At 38.2% G+C, this 20,696-nt stretch overlaps 1 protein-coding gene and 1 long non-coding RNA gene across 3 annotated transcripts in view; one reads left to right on the forward strand and one right to left on the reverse strand.

Annotated features, from left to right (window-relative positions):
* LOC146450230 (uncharacterized) overlaps nucleotides 1–20,696 on the reverse strand; it is a 90,754-nt gene that overhangs the window by 42,640 nt on the left and 27,418 nt on the right. The gene's annotated exons all lie outside the window — the stretch shown is intronic.
* LOC146450232 (uncharacterized) overlaps nucleotides 7,624–20,696 on the forward strand; it is a 34,179-nt gene continuing 21,106 nt past the window's right edge. The window contains exons 1-11 of one of the 2 annotated variants that reach the window (XM_085100604.1): nucleotides 7,624–7,874; nucleotides 8,258–8,616; nucleotides 12,067–12,231; nucleotides 13,588–13,698; nucleotides 13,785–13,907; nucleotides 14,731–14,827; nucleotides 15,431–15,649; nucleotides 16,504–16,880; nucleotides 17,649–17,816; nucleotides 19,810–19,920; nucleotides 20,099–20,215. In XM_085100604.1, the coding sequence (XP_084956730.1) occupies nucleotides 7,796–7,874; nucleotides 8,258–8,616; nucleotides 12,067–12,231; nucleotides 13,588–13,698; nucleotides 13,785–13,907; nucleotides 14,731–14,827; nucleotides 15,431–15,649; nucleotides 16,504–16,880; nucleotides 17,649–17,816; nucleotides 19,810–19,920; nucleotides 20,099–20,215 (1,926 nt within the window). In that variant the 5' untranslated portion in view covers nucleotides 7,624–7,795. Of the gene's footprint in view, nucleotides 7,875–8,257; nucleotides 8,617–12,066; nucleotides 12,232–13,587; nucleotides 13,699–13,784; nucleotides 13,908–14,730; nucleotides 14,828–15,430; nucleotides 15,650–16,503; nucleotides 16,881–17,648; nucleotides 17,817–19,809; nucleotides 19,921–20,098; nucleotides 20,216–20,696 lie in introns of those variants that run through there. The other variant, XM_085100603.1, reaches the window with a different exon arrangement.

Here is a 20,696-nt window from a genome sequence, read left to right on the forward strand (position 1 = left end):
CGTAAATTAATTGGCGGTTTGTAACAGCAGCCAAAATTTTAAGTTTTCCTTGCTATAAACCTAACATAAGGAAAAATATCAAAACAGTTTATACTTTCCTCTAATATTCGTTGAGATGGCCGTTTCACTTTCCTTATGAAAAAGACAGGCCAACTGGTCGTCACTAGCTGATCAAATGTTCTTCCAGCTGCATTTGAACAAAAATGATTTTAGTTTCCTTTCTATCATTCAGGGGTTGCTTGACAGAGGGGGGTGAATAGGGGTATGTAAATCCGCCGATCCGCTAAAATTAATGGCTGAATCCGTCGATCCCCTCAAAAATTCAACTAAATCCGAATCTGCAAATCGTTTGCCGCGTTAGATGATACGCGAAGTACAAAGCGACTTCAGTTGTTGGAGTTGCCTTGCGTGATATTGTGTTTTAGCGTTGAGGATGACAATCAACGAAATATTTATGTAACCAACGTCTGTATCGAAGCAAAATCTTGCAGATACGAGAAAAAAGAGCAAACTTGAACTTCCTAACAACCAAAATCCAAAATCCGGGCTCCAAAACTGGATAAAACCGCGATCCGCTGTGATCATAGGATCCGCAGATCCGTTAAAATTTCGCTCTGAATCCAGAATCTGGGCTAAAATATTTACCAAATCCGCCGATCCGTAGACTTATTCACCCCCCTCTTGACAACCAATCGTCTAGTCTCTAAAAACAACTCTAGAGACGTTCGCTTGTAAATACAAGTTCACAACGCTTTGATACTTTAACATATCGGTGAAGGTTACAGTGAGCGTCATGATTGCAAACATGTTTATTTAACGCCGTTAATTGAGAAGACGCAACTGCATTCTACTTTCAGCTATTTTAAGACCAAAATCGACATAAAACAAGAGGGGATCGATCCTCTCTTGACATGAAATTAATTAAATGAGGAAGAACATGCGACCAGAACCAAAATGAATAAACAGAGGATTAAACGGCTTAGCACTTGGTCGAGCACGCAAGCGTGTTTTTATTTTTTTTTTTCCTCGGGAGGACATATCAATTAAAATGAATCCCCCTACCCCGCCACTACCCTGCGAGAGCTGACGCCACTGCCTTCTCTCGTAGGCTATCGCCTGGTTCGTTTTCGCATTCGTGCATGAAAATGAGAGCTAACACCTTTGTAGTCAATTAATTTTCGCGGTTAAATTCTTCCAAAACGAGATTTATAAGGGTCTCTTGAAAGAATGCGTTCATCCGCTCAATGCATTTCCTTCGGGTCGACCTGCCAATTTTCGAGGCAGTAATGGTTTTACAAACAAACTTCGAGAAAGCTGTGTGTAATTAATTTGTCAATAATCCCACTCAGGGGACTGGTATATCAGAGGAAACTGCCCAACGCTTAAAAATAGTCCGAAAAAAAAAAAAAAAACAGTTGGCCGAGAAAACACAACCAAAACATTACCAAGCCATCGTCTATTCTGTGTCCAAAAACACTCTAGCGACAATCAAGTTCACAATTTTTGGAAACCTTAACATATCGGTGAAGGCCATGATATAGTGAGCGTCATGACTGGAACAGTGTTCATTTAAAACCATCACCAACTGAGAAGGTACAACCATATTCTACTTTCACCTATTTTAAGAGAGGAATCGACATGAAATAATCAAATGACAAAGAACATGCGACCAGACAGAAAATTAATAAATAAGGATTAAACCGCTTAACACTTGGTCGAGCACGAAAGCTTTTTAATTTGCCGTTACGGTATATCAAAGAGGGGAGGGAAAGGAGAGGAATGGGGTAATCTAAGGGAAACTGTTTGTATGAGGAAGCAGGATCTTTGATGTGAAAAATACGTTAAATATTTTAGTTAAGTCATATTTTATTGTAAGATTTAGGCGCGCGAAGCAAATAATAAATTTTCGTGACTCAGTTCATTTAGTTCCTTTATTCTAATTTTGCGCGGGAAACCTCCTGTTAGTTAGCTTACAAAAAGGATGCGTTGAACTTAAAACGAATTGGAACTTGTAGAGAGAGCATGAAATTGGTGTTGCCTTTGTTCAAGTTCCCAGATACTTGCGGTACCTCTTGAAAGAAGCTAGTAGAGTTGTCCAAACAGCTTCTTCGTACTTTCTTGTAATGTTTACTCACTCGGCCTTTTTGCTTTTTTCGTTTCTTGTTTTTAGAACGAGAATGGAAGAGGTTCGTCACTTGCTGATCAAATGTTTTCACAGCTGCGTTTTATCAAGAATGATTTTACTTTCCCTTTCGTCCTTCAAGGGAGTTTACACATTTAACTCATCGTTTATTCCGTGTCCAATAAAACTCTAGCGCATCCGCTTACTGCATGGCCTTCGGGTCGACCTGTACAATTGCGAAACAGTAATGGTTTTACAAACAAACTGAGAGAAAGCTCTCTATAAGGAATAAGTCAACAAAGCCCATCGGGGAACTGGTATATCAGAGGAAAATGTCCATGCAAGGCTAAAAGATTGACCGAGAAAAAAACCTCCGAGCCAACTGGGAAACTTTGAGGATACTCTCTAATGCGAGGGCATTATCTCATGCCGGATATGAAAGCAATGCCACAAGGGCTTCCTTTACAGATTCATTACTTTACTTTGGAAAAGACAAAACAGCTAGTGATGGCCTCCTCTTTGTGATTGCAGCAAAATAAATACAAGCTAATTAGTTTCCTGTCGTTTCTTTGTTTTCCGGGTGAAAAAAGTTTGGGCCACTGTTATAAAATCGGACGACTTTTATTAACCGTCTGATTACCAAAGTCCCATACTGTATCATGTGACGTGTTTGTCCAATGACAACGCGCGTAATTAATCAGTGGGTTATATCTGCACTTTTCCTTGTTATAAACATAACAATAGTATAGTTGTCCAAACAGCCTCTGTATGCTTTCTTGTAATATTCAGTTACGTGGCCGTTTTGCTCTTTTTTAGAAAGAGAATGGAAGAGGTCGTCACTTGCTGATCAAATGTTTCCATAGCTGCGTTTTATCAAAAATATAAAATATAAATTTTACTTTCCCTTTTGTCCTTCAAGAGGGTTAAAAAAAAAAAAAAACATTACAAAGCCATTGTTTATTTCTTGTCCAAAAACAATCTAGCGACGATCAAGTTCACAATTCTTGGAAACCTTAACATATCAGTGAAGGCTAGAGTGAGTGTCCTGATTGGAACAATGTTCATTTAAAGCCATCAACCGAGAAGGTACAACTATATTCTACTTTCACCTATTTTAAGAGCGGAATCGACATGAAATTAATCAAATGGAAAAGGACATACGACCAGAAAAAAAAAATCAATAAACAAAGGATTAAACGGCTTAACACTTGGTCGAGCACGAAAGCTTTTTTTCCGTTACGGTGCATGGGAGGGGAGGGAAACGAGGCAAGGGGGTAATCTAAGGGAAACTGTTTGTATGAGGAAGCAGAATCTTTGATGTGAAAAATACTGGGATATTAGTGTGAACTTGTGACGTTAAATATTTTAGTTTAGTCATACTTTATTTTAAGATTTAGGCACGCGAAGCCAATAATAAATTTTCGTGGCTCAATTTATTTAGTTCCTTCATTCTAAGTTTGCGCGGGAAACGCTTCCACCTGTTATATCTGTTCTTCTGATTGTTTTCTGTTTCCGCTTAGGAGACTTACAACTCATGCTAATTATAATAAAAATTACATTAGATCAGACCCTTCACTGAGTTTTCACGGCTTCCAAATCTCAGTGCCCCTTTTCCTAGCTAGTTCCCTTTTCTTCCCCTGTACCAATAGAACTAAACAAAGCCTCCTAAATTATTACTTAACTTTTGCTGAGTCACATGCAATAGTTCTCCACGGCTTCGTTGCATAGGATTCAAACTTAAGGGGTAGGTTGTAGCCTAGTTTAGCTTGATGTAATAGGTTTAAGAAACCTCCTGTGAGTTAGATTACAAAAAGGATGCGTTGAACATGAAATAAATTGGAACTTATGGAAGAACTTGTAGTTGTTAGTGTTGCCTTTGTTCAATATCCCAGATACTTGCGGTACCTCTTGAAAGAAGCCAGTTGCTCTGCTGTTCCCCGTGCCAGTGCAAACTAAAAGGAACTGAATTTTAGAAAGGATTAAAAGGATTAGATCAAGGGATTAAACGCCTTAGCACTTGATCGAGCACGGAAGCTTTTTATTATTCTTTTTTCCAGAGAACAAACAATTCCAATGAATCCACCTACCACGCCACTAGCCTGTGAAAGCTTATACCATTGCCGTCTCTCGCAGGCTATTGCCTTGTTCGTTTCCGCCATCATAAATTAAAAGTCGAGCAAAACTTTTCATTCTCATATTTTTCGCGGTTAAATTATTCCAAAATGAGATTTATAAGGGTCTCGGGAAAGAATAAACTCATTCACTCACTGCATGGCCTTCAGGTCGACCTGCAAATTTGCGAAGCAGAAATGGTTTTACAAACAAACTTCGAGAAAGCTGTGTGTAATGAATTTTTAAATAAACCCCTTCAGGAGACTGGTATGTCGCAGGAAAATCACCAAGGCTGAAGATTGTCTGAAAAATAACCAGTTGGCAGAGAAGCAAACCTCCGAGGGCAACTGCTAAACTTTGATGATAATCTTTAAGCCGAGGGCATTATGTCCTGCTGGATATACCAGCAATCCCGAAAAGGCTTCCCTTACAGAATCATTGCTTTACTTAGGAAAAGACAAAACAGCTAGTGATGGCCTCTGTGTGATTGCAGCTAAACACATCCAAGCTATCTTGTTTGATAGTTGTTTCTTTGTTTCCTCGATAAAAAAAAGTTTGGGCCACTGTTATCAAATCGGACGACTGTTATTAACCGTCTGTTTACCAAAGTCCCATACTGTATCATGTGACGTGTTTTGTCCAATGACAACGCGCGTAATTAATCAGTGGGTTATATCTCCACTTTTTCTTGTTTTAAACATAACAATAGTAGAGTTGTCCAAACAGCTTCTACTTTCTTGTAATATTCGCTTATGTGGCCTTTTTTCAGTGCTTTTTTTTTTTTTAAGAAGAGAATGGAAGAGGTCGTCACTTGCTGATCAAATGTTTTCACAGCTGCGTTTTATCAAAAATTATTTTACTTTCCCTTTCGTCCGTTCATGGGGGTTTAAACATCTAAAACATTTCCAAGCGATCGTTTATTTCGTGTCCAACAAAACCCTTGCGACGATTAAGTTCACAATTCTTGGAAACCTTAACATATCGTTGAAGGTTATAGTTAGCGTCATAATTGGGACAATGTTCATTTAAAGCCATCAACTGAGAAGACACAATCATATTCTGTTTCTACATATTTCAAGACCGGAAACGACCTGAAGTTAATTATAATTACGTAAATGACAAAGAACATCCCACCAGAAAGAAAAGCAATAAATAAATAAAAGTTAAGCGGCTTGACCCTCGGTCGAACACGTAAGCTTTTTTTCCCATTATGACACAATTCAAGGGAGGGGAGGGAGGGAAGGAGGTTATCTAGAGGAAACTGTTTGTATAAAGAAGCAGGACCTCTGATTCTCAATGTGGAAAATATTGAAACATAAGACTGGAGTTTAAGGGAACTGAATTTTAGAAGTCAGGTTAAAAAGGGGGCCATTTCGATTTCATATTCAGGAGGACATTCCCAGGGGTCCCCCTACCACGCCGCTGGCCTGTCAGAGCTGACGCCATAGCCTTTTCTCATAGGCTATCGCCCCGTTCGTTTCAGTCATCATGCATGAAAATGAAATCGACATAAAAAAGTAGGTGCTCTACTAATAATAACACATTAAAGATTCTTACGCCAACGTGTGCACAATGTCTAATGTCTTTGCATAACTCTTAATTTTAACGGTTAAATTCTCCCAGAACGGGATTAACAAGCGTTTCTTGAAGGAATGCACTCATCCGCTCACTGCATGGCTTTTGGGTCGGCCTGTAAAGTTGCGAAACAGCAATGGTTTTACAAACAAACTGAGGGAAAACTGTATACATGAATAAACCAACAAACGCAATCAGGAGACCGGGCTATCTGAGGAAAATGTCCAAGGCTGAAAGATTGTCCGAAAAAATAACATTGAACAGAGACGAAAACCTCCGATGACAACTGTAAAACTTTGAGGTTAATCGTTCAGCTAAGGGCATTATCTCCCGCCGGATATGCCTGCAATCCCGAGAGGACCTACTCCACTGAATCGTTACTTTACTGTGGAAAAGGCAAAACAGCCAGTGACGGCCTCTGCTTGATTGCAGCCAATAACCCAGTACGCTAACTAGTTTACCAATTGTTTGTATGTTTTTATAGTCGAAACTTTTGTGGCGACTGTTATCAAATCGGACGACCGCTTATCGTCTGATAGCCAAAGTCCCATTGGGTACCACGTGACGTGTTTTGCACAACCGATTGCGCGGAGCTTGATCGGCGGGTCACAACTCCAGAAAAAAAGCAGTTGTCCTCAATTTAAACATAAGATAATTGAGTTTCTAAAAGAGCGTCTACTTTCTTTTAATATCCACTTACATAACCCTTTTACTTTTTCTTTGAAAAATACAGGTCAAAGTTGTCACTTGCCGATCAAGTTTTCTCACACTCACAGTTACGTTTAATCAAAACTGATTTCGTCCTTCAAGGGGGTTCGGATAACGAAGGAACCGTTTTTTTCCGTGCCAAACAAAAAACCCTAGCGACGATCGCTCGCAAATACAAGTTCTTACTGGTTGGTAGGTGTAACATATGGGAGAAGGTTAGATTAAGCGTCATCCACAGAGAGGACACAACCATACTCTACTTTCACCTATTTTAAGCACAAAAAATTGCAATTAATCAAATGACAAAGAACAAACGACCACAAAAAGTCAACAAATTACAGATTAAACGGCTTAACACTTGGACCAGCACGCAATCTTGCGAAAGCATGGACGCTTTTTATCACAATAGAGAAGAGGGATGGGAGGGGAAGGGGGTTAATCTAGGAAAAATTGGAGATCTCTGATTCTGATTTTTAAAAATGCCGGAAGAATGGGAAGTCTTTCAATGAACAAAAGTGAATTATTTGGCTTTTAATACTTATCGATAAGTATTCTAATATACGGTTGCAATGTTACAAAACATATAAAGCCCTCAGTCTCATCTAACATGAATCATTAGAAATTTCAGACAATGACTTTCATTGGATATGAACGCCCAGAGTGGATGTCCAGATGTTCGTTCGATTTAAGTTATGCTTAGCAGTTGTTCACTGTTGGGCCATGTATTTATTTTCCATCTAGCTATATAATTCCTCTAGCCGAAAGTCATTCCCCCCAAAAATGATTTATCTAATTCCATTCTTTTCTTTTATTAAATCATAGTTTCCTTTACGGTTTATTTATTTCCACTGAAAGTAATAACTTAACTATTATGTAAATAAATTGCAAAACAATAATTTTTGGCCAAAGGATGATTGTTCTAAAATGATTAATTGCTGGAATTTCGGTAAGCTAAGTGCAGTTAATAATTTCCTTCAAATAATAAAATTAAATAATGAAAAATAAAAATAAAAATGAACCAATAATTCCGATGTTGGAGGGGAAGGTGGGGAAATACGTCATCCCCCGTGAATGTCTGGGGGTTAAAGAGGCATTAAAAAAAATATATTAAACTGAAAGGAGCCTTTTAAATCTGACGTGTAAGGGATACATCTTAACCGATACATAAAGGATTTCTATTAGAAAAACACTTTAAATGGAGCCAGATAAATATGATGATCACGAAAACGTGTTGCATTTAACATTGCCGCACAAAGGTTTTTCTTCAGCTGAGGCAAGATGTCTGACAAGCGCCATCTCCCCCTGCACCTGTGCTTTGTGTTATTTACAGTTGTGCTGCTAACCCGAGGCAACGAAGGTAACTTGAAAAATCGATTTGCTTTAATTTTAACATTTTCCTGGTATTTTTCGTAATTTTGTCTCTTAATTAAAGCTAAAAGAGTAACAAAGATTCGAGGGTGGGGCGGAAGTAGATCGCTGTGGAATTTAACAGATAAAATAGTATTTTCAAAGATAGTTTCAGGTCTTTAAACCTTTTTTGAAAGCAAATATTGCACTTTTTAAAATTAAAAGTCACCTGCATAGCTTTCTTGGCGGTTTGAGTTAATTTGAACAGCAATTCTTGGTTGAGTGCTCATGGATGGACTATACAGTCAAGCAAAATAGTTTTGTGGATTAATTTACTGACGACAAAAAAGTCTTCAGTCCTAGTCAGTATTTGTCTATTGTCTCCTTTCATAGCCGCCAGTTTTAAGGTCGGAAAAGAAAACGTAGCAACATCCAGTCCAGGACTGTTCGCTTGCAAGAAAATATCGTTTTCTCCACCTTTCAATGGCGGAAAGAAAGTGAAAGTGTTTGCCTCATTTGGTCATTCGGTGGAAAGAAGCCTAACTCGTGGTAACGGTGCAGCTATTTGGGTTGAATCAGAAGATCAAAATCAATTCACCACTTGTGTTTCTGAATACGGTGAAGGTTCTAATGGAACAGCAGACGTGAATTGGATTGCTGTCCAATCCGTTCCTTCTGGGGCTCAAACAGGAACTGCCGACTTGGATTCTTGGACTACTGGGACACAATGCAAAAGGATTGACTTCCCACAGGTTAGCATAATTAGTATTTATGTTAGTATTTATTTCATGAAATTTCGTTTAGCAAAAAAAAAAAAAAAAGTAGAAAGACCTCCTCCTGCTAGCTTCATTTGTAATCAGAGTTCAAATTTTAAAAGAGGTTCTTAAAAGTAACGGCCTTTCGCTTCAGTTTTTAACTTAAGAAGTTTTAGAAAAAGAAACCGTCGGTCAATTAAGACAATTTCCTTTCCTTGCCAAAAGTTTGACGGACAGTATTTCCAACCTTATTTTCCAAAATAATTTCTCGCTTACAGGACGTCAATTTCAAAGTGAGCAATCAAGACTTTTTTAATCAAATTTATTTGTCCTCTCAGCTATCGATATTTTGTTTAACTGATGCTTAAAAAATTAAAGAAGCTTAGGCTCGGTATCAACTTAGTTAACAATTCCAGTTGTTTTATCGAGGGGTTCATGCAAGAAGTTCTAAATCATAGTTTTTGGTTTTTCTCACTGTTCTAAACCATAAGCACCCAGACACAGGTCCAAAAGTTCATGAGCTACTAATCTACTTTTCAGACAATGCTGGCACAAAATCAATGAAACGTTAGGGTTTTGAGTGAGTGAGTGAGTGAGTGAGTGAGTGAGTGAGTGAGTGAGTGAGTGAGTGAGTGAGTGAGTGAGTGAGTGAGTGAGTGAGTGAGTGAGTGAGTGAGTGAATGAATGAGCGAGTGAGTGGTTAGGTGGGTGCGTGAGTGGTTGATTGGATTAGTGGGTGACTGAGTAAGTGAATAATGCGTGCGTGCGTGAGTCAGTTGGTGAGTGGGTGAATGTGTTAATGAGTGATTGAGTGAGTGTGTGATTGAGGGTTTGAGTGAGTCTGTGAGTGAGTGAGTTTGTGACTGAGTGAGTTGGTGAGTGGGTGGATGGGTGAATGAGTGAGTCAGTGGGTGAGTGAGTGAGTGAGTGAGTGAGTGAGTGAGTGAGTGAGTGAGTGAGTGAGTGAGTGAGTGAGTGAATAATGCGTGCGTGAGTGAGTTGCTGAGTGGGTGGGTGGGTAGGTGAGTGGGAGGTGAGATGGCAAATGTTTGAGAGAGTGAGTGAGTGAGAGAGAGAGAGAGAGAGAGAGAGAGAGAGAGAGAGAGAGAGAGAGAGAGAGAGAGAGAGAGAGAGAGAGAGAGAGAGAGAGAGAGAGAGAGAGAGAGAGAGAGAGAGAGAGTTGGTGAGTGAGTGAGCGATGGTGATAGTGATAAGGTATCTTTATTGCGCCTTACTCTCTAAAGAGAGATATTGGTCTAGTTACAATAAAGGTTTCGATGTTAACTAGAATAACGACTTAACTTGAAAACAAGCAGATTACAAGATAGAATAATTGATATGAAAACAGTGAAACAATTTATTATTTACATGCTTCTTACTCTTCTGGAACATTAAACTAGTATATTTAGCTACTGTTTTAGTATTTTCCTTGTCTGGGGTAACTAATTTTGTCTTCATCACTTAAGTTGGCGATAACAGGGTTATTTTTGGAAATGAGAGAATGGAGTTCATGTCTAATTTTATCATGCTCTTGGAAACACAACAAGAAAGCCGTTTGTCCTCTATGAAATTTGCATGTTAAGCAGGTTCTTTTTTCTACCGAGGTTAATGCCCCTTTATTTTCTTATTTCCCAGTTTGTATACTCAATGAATGAACCCTTAGTCGCAATTTCGTAATACTTATTCTGTGTGCTGGGCTTCTGATGATCTTGAGACAGTCTTCTAGTTGGTAGTCGTTTTTAATTTTCTGTCCGTAAATTGTTATCTAGAGTCTTCAGAACTGTTACTGCGGGTCTTTGGACAATTTTGAAAATAGTTTTTTTCTTAGTTGCGTCTTAAGGAAGGAACGAGTATTCTCAAACTCATTAATAGTTCATCAAGAGGAAACAAAGAAAATCACTACCGTGACCGTGGTTTGGATATGTGATCCTAATTACCATAACATTTTGCCAACTTTAGCCTTGAATTTCTCCAAGAATTATTGATCATTTGAGAAGCCATATCAAACACTCGAAAGTGTGTTTCATCAGATATCTAAACTCATCGAAGTCGTTTAAAAAAACTCGGCTGCGCCTCGTTTTTTCAAGCTACTTCTCAGTGTTTGGATATCTGATGAAACACTCTTCCTCGTGTTTGGTATATTTACTTCTTGATATTTTGTCGCTTCACTATATTGCTTGTGGTGGGCATTCGTATTAAGTATCACTATTTAATACATCAAAAAATCTTGCGTAACAAGAAGCTTTATTTAAGAGAGGATTGTTTGTTTTATGTAGTAGGCTTTGTCAGTAACTAAAAGTTGAAGCCTTTATGTCTATAGTTAAGGGGTTCCGTCCAAGTTCTGCCCTACAGGATATGTTTTATGTGTACCATGGTGTATTTATTGTCGCTTTGCAGAACTCAATATGGACTTGTTCAACAGTGCTTTTGCTTCGCATTCATATAATAGTATAAGTTTCACAAGAGCATAAAAAAGTTTATTCTTAATTGTAATTGTGGTCGTATCGGAATTAGAGGACGACCGTTATATTATTGTTGTTATTAGCCCTCTCAAAAACCTTTCCTTATTCTTGTATCTTTGATATTATAGCTCAGTCTGCCTTCATACTTAGCAGTAAAAGTCATTCTTTCTTTTTGTCATACTGGCTCGCCTAGATTAGCTTTGTTACCTGTGGCGCCGATAAATTGCACATGTATATTTATGCAAGCACCAAATAAACTTGAAAGTTTAAGTTGAAGATTAATAAGAACTTTGTAAGCTTTTTTACTAATACGAATGCGTGAGATATAACGACCAGATCAAGTCATTTATATATCCCTAAGTATGTTTGTCTGTCTATCAAAGATATGTTATGGCTCCATTGTCCTCATTTTGGTATAAAATTTTTATATTTAATTATATTTTGAATTTAGGATGTCTTTTTTCTTCTGAAACATTAAATAGGTGTATTTACCTACTATGTTTGAAGTGGTTTAGTTTTCTAGAGTAAGTTAATACCATATCTTATCCTCATCATTTAGGTTTTTGAAAAAAACATCGCATGTTGAAACGAGAGAGTGCAGTTCATTTCTAATGTTATTGAGTGAGTGAGTGAGTGAGTGAGTGAGTGAGTGAGTGAGTGAGTGAGTGAGTGAGTGAGTGAGTGAGTGGGTGGGTGGGTGGGTGAGTGAGTGAGTGAGTGAGTGGGCGGGCGGGCGGGCGGGCGGGCGGGCGAGTGAGTGAGTGAGTGAGTGAGTGAGTGAGTGAGTGAGTGAGTGAGTGAGTGAGTGAGTGAGTGAGTGAGTGAGTGAGGGAGTGAGTGAGTGAGTGTGTGAGTGAGTGAGTGAGTGAGTTAGTGAGTTAGAGAGTGAGTGAGTTACTTTTTGAACTTATATATTGTTAAATGGTGATACCAAGTACTGTTAGATTATTTTTAATTTCATCTTGTTTTCTATTTGATTTTTTAGCGTTTTATGACTCCACCAACTGTTCTAGTAACCCCTTCTCACAAGTTAGCCAAAAGACCCCAGGATGCCATGGCGCTGTGGATCCAACATCCGAGCGTGGACAATTTCAATCTTTGTGTCCGTGAAACCAAGCTTTTTGATGGGCTACACCAAAACATAAAAATTGTGAGTAATTACTTTTTATTATTATTATTATTATTATTATTATTATTATTATTATTATTATTATTATTATTATTATTATTATTATTGTTTTTTAAGGTATTGCCTTTGTCTTCTGTAGCGTAATTCTTTATCTTATAAAGAAATAAACTCGCCCTTTTCAAGGGTGAGTTGGACGGGAATAGAAAGTGTCCGAACTTAACTTTGACATTCGTGCCTATTGGAGTGAACGTAGCAATAAGCACACTTTGTGACTTTTCTTTAAATTAATCTAAGGACACTTTGGTTTTAAAACCTTTATTGCGAAGTGATTCTCTTAGAAATAAATCGAAGAACGATTTTAACAACGATGTGGCTTCTTCCTCTAAAATGTCTTTGTGCTTTGATTATGAAACATTGCGTTTATGGAACTTTTCTCCTTTTACATTTTGTTAGCTTTATCAAGGGCTATAGGAATCAGGGTTTCGGCTAAATAAAGATTACATTTTATCTCAAATAAAGTTGAATTACTCATAGTGAAGCAGTCTTTTGTCTTTTCTGATCGTTGCTCTCCATTTATGTCAAGTAGAATAGCTCTAAAACCCTGCGTTTAATTCAAAAATATCCTGCAAGCGTTCGTTAAGTCTTGGGTAACCGCGCGTCGTACTCCAATCCCAGGCGCGGGCGCTAAGCGCGCAAGCGTTAACCCTTATGAGTTAACACTCGCGCGCTTAGCACCCGCGCCTTAGATTTGATTAGGACGCTCGGTTACCAAGATTCAACGAATGCTTGCGATGTAGTTCTGAATCGTAATGGCGCGTTGTTAGGACTATTCTAAAAGAAATAATGAGGAGAGAAGACCAGTAAAGACAAAAGAATACTTTATTGTGAGTAATTCAACTTTATTTGAGATAAAATGTTATCTTTATTTAGTCGAAACCCATGTTTACTATAGCCCATGGTTTTATTTATTGTTAGGTCAATTCTTGGATGTATTGATGATGTGTTGGAAAACCTGAAAAATCCAAATGAGATAGTGAATCCAGAAAGGCGGCACTTAAGATTAATGGCTTAAATCCCAGGCCATTTCAGTCCATTGTCCCATTTTGAAAACATAAATTAAGAGACAGTTTTGGAATTAATGCATTAATCCAGATAAAAAAGGCGTAGGCTAAGAGGAGAAAGGTAAAAGGGGAATAGGAAAGTACAAACAACAGCAGAGCTGAAAAGAAACACCAATGTGGCATGTCTAAACTGGAGTAGTAGCCTGTCAGACAGTCTAGTCAAATACCCAAAAGATCTTAAAAACTGAAATAAGAGGGTTATATTCGATTAAAGAAAAGGTTGACTTGAGCATTCATTTATTTTGCTTTCTTGCAGAACTGGTTGGCATTTACTAACCTCAATTTGGACAATTTTACCCTTACGAACAGTCTGTTGTTTGCAAACATTACCTCACCATCTCACAGAGATAACTATGCTTTCTGTCAGGTAAGGAGAAGTAAATAAGCAAAATTACTAACTTTCATCATCATCCTATACGTTTATGCATATTTATTTATTTATTTCTCTTATAGAAAATCAACTTTACAGATCCATTCTTTGTTCCTCCCGTGGTAGTGGTGACGCCTACACGCAGTTATAACAATTCGCGTCTGTCTGCTGGATCTGGATGTGACGCAATTGCCAGCTGGGTTGAGGTACTTTCTTTAACTTTGCTATGTTAAGTAAGCAAAGTTTTACATTATCTCCTGAGAATAAAAACAAGTTCATTTATCTAATTTCTACTTGCTTCAAATTTTATCACAACACTGGATGTTGTTGTTGTTTTATGCTAGATGTTGTGACACTATGAGAAGAGATCCACCCTTACTAGACACTTAACTTACTCAAGTAGTATAGGGTCTGGGTTTGAAGTATGTTCGAAAAATATAGCTCATCCACAAATTTTCGGCTTCTCCTGCCTAGAACGGGAGATGGAATTTTCCCTTATTGTAAAACCAATTTTCGAACAAGGTCTTCCTTGGATCTCTTAGCAAGCAGGTTTTGGTCGGCAGGCTTGAAAATCAATCAAAATGGTCTCAAAAAGCAAAGAACTCAACCAATATATAAAAATGTGAACTCTAAAGTGGAAAAAAAAAAAAAGATGCAACTCTAGCATTGACGTAGTCTGCCAAGACCGAAGTCTTTTAGCTCCATCTCGATCAGCCACATAACTAAGAGAGTTGGAAGATATATAGTACCAAGTACCATATAGTACCTTTGAAGCCCGCAATGGACAGTGATAAACGTGCAAAGTCAGCGCGAGTGGGATACCTGCCCCATCAGCCTATAAATCCTTATGTTATGATTGCTACGGAGAAATCAAATACCAGGGATATTTAAATTTTGTTAAATGCCAGTTAATTGTATGGGAAAAGTCCCAAAATATGGCGGTTTCTGAATAGCACAAAAAAAGCTCATTACAATTTATATCACTGCTATCTCTAACCCCAAAAATGAAACAATTCTGTTCAATTTTAGCACACATCCACAATGGAAACAGAAATTTGCGTGAAACACTATAACAATGATGTCAACAATAAAGACGCCATCCAAGTTGATTACGTGGTTATTGGAGGTACGTAAAATCAGTTGCTACTAAAGACCAAGCAACATTTTATGTATATTGTCCATGCCGACAATTGATTCTCTGGATTCTTCTTTACCTAAAAATAAGGACTAAGTCTTTCGACAAAATCTCATTGACGTTTTCTTTTTTTCAAACGATACAAATATCTATTCACGAATGATAGACTACCAGTTGTCCGACCCACGCCCGTGTACCCAAATAGGTTAGTTGTCTTCTGGAGAAAGTGGTGGGAAAGTACTTTGTGATTGACAGCGGATAGCCTGGCTTCTAGGTCAGATCATGATACTCTGGGAATGTCATATATTGAAATATTTTTCCCAATCCCTCTTGTCTACCATTCCAGGTACATTCATGGCAGATATGACGCTAATACTAATACGCTTGCACACGTCTCCATGTTGACTCAGAGGGGATCGAGAAGAATGTATTTTTCCTTTGAGCGTTTCCGGTTTTGATAACTGCCATAATACCAAGCCAGATATATTCATCCTCCCTGAACTCAATCTCAAGTCTACAAGCTCTCCTATTGCCTTCAACCGGATGTTTTACGTACTCGAAGACTAACATTCCATCCTTTGCACATATTTCTAGACTTGGATCCGTGTTTAGACGTCACGTGCGATTACCACTGTCTTTGTAAGGCTTTTGGGCCTTCCGATGCGCGGTGTGTCAGTGTTGAGAACTGTCCCTCATTTCAAGAACCAATCTGCTCCTCAAATGGTACGACTTATGACAACAAGTGCCTGTTTGAACAGGAGGTGTGTTTGCTGCAACTGAATTTTACAGTACAACATCCTGGCAGCTGTGAAGGTATGATTAGTTGATTAGTTACCTATAGGTTGAATTCTAAATACGTTTCTGAAGACTTCCGGCATGAACATTATACAAACCAACAATAGGCAATTGTAACAATGTCTGCAGCATTATACTCTTTTAAGAGATGCAGATCGGGGCACTAATATTACGAAAACGTGTTTCATGATTGAGAGGAAAGATGTTATACTTCGACAGATTCACAGCTCTGGATTTCCTTAAAGGCTGTCTTGAATTAAGTCCAAATTAAATTAATGGCTAAAATATTCAAACTACCACAAACTTAAGAATTCATATGTAAACGCAAACTAGTATGCAAAAGAACAGCATGATCCATGATCTACATATGAAAGCAATGAGGTTTGTATCAAAACAAGGTCACCGCCGCACACAACTGTAAAATGGCCTATTCTCTATAAATTCAGAAACTAAATTTAACGATTTGGCTGGATCGGAATTAAGACGCAAAGAAGGGCGTCATGGCGAAAAAAACAAACAAAAAAAAAAATAGAAAACATACAAACAAACAAAATAGAAAACAGGCGTAAGGGCCGGATCTGAAGAGTTCATTGTGGACATGCGTACAAAGCACGCGTTTGGCAAAACATTATAAATCTTGGTAAATTACTTTTTCTTTTAATTTAAAGTAAAAAAAGGCATTTTTTTTCCTCCAATGAAGCTTTTCAAAGTTCCACTTGTGTTTACATGGCAACTCGCAATTACACCCTTTTATGTCTCACACTTCATTTTTTGTTATTTCCAGTCATTTGGTCTTATATATATTTTTGTACTATAACAACATTTTGTTTTTAGTCACTTATGTTGATTTACGTTTTGCATCATCATATCAGGATTTCCATTTCAACGCGGTCGTCGTCACATGCCACACATTCCATCACTGGGGTACTCCCATTGTGAAGTAATCCGTTTCCAACCTTACATTTTCTATCCTGACAAACCCATTGATGTGCAGATTACTGTCAATCACATTGACACCAGTGACAAGTCCTTTGTCCATGATGCCACAGTTTCTTGGGTTGAACACGTAAATTACCATCAATTCACTGCCTGTGTGATGGCAGCCGGTTTCAACGAACGCAAATCTAGTGCTAACGTGACCGTTGACTGGATGGGTTATCAGGGAGCTCCAGTTGGTGGTGTCAGTGGAGAGGTGCGCATATCACAGTGGTGGACTGGGACAACTTGTGAGACTGTGAATTTTCCCTCGGTAAGTGAATTGTTTGTTTCGTTTCTTTTAGTTTTTGTTTTCCTTGCCAAAGTAAGGGGGTAGGGGTGGGAGGTCGCTGTTTTCAAGTTTTTTCCTCGGTACAGAAGTGCGCATTTAACCATATCTAAACTTGCCTTTTCTTTGTTTTCAGGGGCGGAGGGAGGGTCTGGGCGGATTCCTCGCCCGCCTTATTAAAGTTACGACAGTGACACTTGGAAGATAGATAGTTCGCCCAAAGATGTTTCCTTTTAGGTCCACAACGTTAATTGATCATGTTAATTTTTTCATGATTTCCGGTGGCAACCATCTTGGATGGGCTAATGTGGATTTCTGAATAATTGGAATTTACTACTATACCATGAAGCCTGCCATATCAAGCTTTCAGCACCATCTTTTAACAATGGTTTAAAAGCTAGCAGAGAACTATGCCTTTTCTCCTGACATTAACGTCTTGTTTTGTATTTTCATTTGCATGTTTTAAATTGCTAATTTACCATCTTTCAGTACTTAAATCACAGCTACTTGTTGTTACCTTAGTCTGCAGGTGATATAGTATCAAATCGAAATATAACAATTATGTTCACCAACGTTTCCTTGCATTTGTTGTCCGTATCATTGACACAATGCTTTTACTCGGAATTACATTCATTTTTTTATATTCATACGATGCACTTAAATCTATAGACGTCTTTTGCGCTAAGGTAGCATCGGTATAACTAAGCCGCATAATTATTATTCTACCTAATTTTTATTTCCTCTAATCTACAGGGTAAGTTTTCAAAGAAACCTTCAGTTTTTGTTTCCGCGGCACACCACCATGCTAGACTGAAAAGGGATGCTGCCAGTGTTTGGTTGGAGGACCTCTCCCAATCTTCACTGAAAATATGTCTGAGGGAACTGCAAAATTACGCAGGCTCTCATGAAGATATTTACGTGGTAAGCACATACAAATTTCTGTTGTTTTGCCCTGCTTTTATGTTTTGATATAACCCAATTCATATGTGCCACATACGGCATCCTTACCGACTGCACAGAGGGTAAGGAGAAAATTGGTTTCAGTCAAAGGTCTTTTTTATTGAGTTTTCATAAGATTACCTGGAAAACCCCTTTCAAGAACACAATATTAACACTTTAATAAGCTGAAACGCGTCCAAAAATGTACAAAAACTGAATTATCAGTTAATTACTTTATGTGGACTTTTCAAAATTTTCCATGCATCATTTTAAGGTAGGTGGTACCAGGTTCCTCGCGCGGAGAACAGGTCTGACTATCGTGCGTCACGCGCGAAAGACACGCGAGAAAGAGAGACTAAAAATCAAAACAAATATGGCGGCGCGCGGCTTTTTTCTTGCTAGGTTACTTTTGTCCTGTTTTAAACGAATTTCGCGTATATCCGAGACTGTATCTACTAGTACGACCTTAGTTAATTCCTTATGTTCAAGACAAATTGTTTCTGGTGTTCAATGTTAAGTTTGAAAGGCAGAACTGTGATCGATCGTGACGGAGCTTCAAGGACTCGCAAAATGTTTATAAAATGGAGAACCGACATACTACCACAAATTATCTCGCTTGATCGTCTTGGCGACATTCTATAGTTTGTATTTTTTGTGCTCAACGGCCACTCTTACGACGACCTTCACAAACTTTACATAACATTTGTAACTGACACTGCTTGCCATCCTGCCTAATCCACCGACAACTTTATCAACGAGAAACCCGCGAGTCACGCGGACGAAGAGAATGTTGGCTGCCATCGTTGTACACTTCGACTAAAACAACCGCAAAAGATAAGGACAAATGCCCGAGAAAATGTCAAATATAGAAGCTCTGCATTGCACAATTTAGAAGTCTTGTAATCTCAATATTCTGAAACACCCACTGACACGTGTTCTGCAAGCAGTTTGGTCCATTTCAAACTTTCGCTTGATGCCTGATTTGGCAAAAAAAAAAAAAATGGCTAATCTAGCCAGACGTTGTGAGGAAATCCTTCAAGGTGAGTCCAGGAGGCTGTAACGGCCACTAAGTAATCTTCTGAGCAGTAAAAAACTGAAAACGGCAGATCAACTGACTCCGAAATTCTCCAAAGAGTAGCTGCCCGCACGAGCACACGCAACAGTCAGTGGTAGTCAGAACTGATCATGAGCAACTGTTGATCTTATAGTATCCAGATTTTGAAAGCGCGAAGACGCGCGTGAGAATTACTAAACTCACGAAGGCTTTTACATAAAAACAAGTCCGGTGTCCCCCTCTTTTTATTGTTTCAATATGATATTATTATTGAGAGGAAACATCAGAAAAAAATTAAAAAATTCTACGGAAGGAAATTTTCACGGCGTAAAATTGTCTTTTTTTCCAATTTACAAAAAATCCGTTCCGTAGAATTTTTTTTTAAAATCATTGTGTATTTTCCTTTTCAAATGCCAAAAGCTATTACTAAAAAAAATCAGGGGGTCACAAATTTAGTTTTTTTTTAGTTATTAGTGCCGCAAGCTAAACAGTAGGTCTGAACAATCCTTTGAAAACTTTGCCATGGGAACCGCCAGTGCCGAAATAACCCTTAATTTTGGTCAACTATAAATCAAGTAATTCAACCCTATAATTTAAAGTGTTACAATGGCCTTGGTTTATCTCTTTGTCCTATTCTATCAAGGTCATAAACTGTCAAAAAGCTGAAAACTGGTACCAGCCACCTTAAATAGAAAATATTATATCTACGTGATGTGGCGTAAACATATTAAGCTTTCTTGAATTCTCCCATTTGTAGAAACACCATTTTGAAAACCTAATCAGCTATGGTCTACTTCTCTTAAGTCTAACATTAGGTCAGCCTTCACTTTAACTGCCATTGTATATGGTAATGTCACGCGCCCAGTGACATGATAGTGTTACCTACATTTCATAAGATTTTATCTCACTTATTTTCTCTAGAGCTGGTTGGCTTTTTCCTCTCTTCACAAGCCTCTCTTCTCGGAACACAGTTCAGTTTATTTTGCAAACTCTCAGCCTCCTCCTGCTGATTTCAATAATGCCTTCTGCAAGGTCAGTGCAATTCTTTTTTAGTTTAAACTGCAATGTTTTGCTGGAGAGAAAAGGGTATGTTTTCTTTTTGGACGTATATATCCTTGAAATCCGCAGGATCGCCAATTTCAAAGCGAATTATATTAATTAGTTTGAGAGTTAATGTAATCCTGTTCTAACCACTACGACTTTTTAATAGGACATACACTTCACTAAAGTATATCAAAATGCTCCGAGCGTTTTTGTTTCATCAAACCATTCCTCAAGTGGTGGAAATCAAGATCCTATGCACAATTCCATAACAGTTTGGGTGGAGGTAGGTCAGCCGCTTCAATCTATACTAGATATGTTCACCTCACCTGTGAGAGATATCACTACAATCGTGGACAATATGCCCATGTTAATTTGCGCCATACAAGGAAGAAGTAACTTGTAGAAATTCGAGGGGAGGAATAGTAAATTATTGTTTTTGGTGGGCCGCGTTCAGATTCCTTAACGAGATTTGCCCACGATTGTAGCTGTTAGAAATCCATTTAAAAATGGGGAGAATTTACCATGGAGGTTTATGATTCATGAACACATTTTACAATGTAACGTGAGTTTTCTAGGTTTTAATGATAATCAACATTTCAAGCTTTTGCAGCGGTATATGTTGCCGCTTCCGGACACCAATGGACAATCAAGTAGAATTGCCATTGCTATAAAATTTAATTATCAATTTGTTAACAGCGCAAGAATGCTCACGCGGCGTGTTGGATAAAGATTCGATCGAGGTCATAAACTCAATGAGACACTTT

The sequence above is a fragment of the Pavona decussata genome, unplaced genomic scaffold (genome assembly GCF_977016875.1).
Source record: "Pavona decussata unplaced genomic scaffold, jaPavDecu1.1 SCAFFOLD_476, whole genome shotgun sequence".
NCBI classification, from domain to species: Eukaryota; Metazoa; Cnidaria; class Anthozoa; order Scleractinia; family Agariciidae; genus Pavona; species Pavona decussata.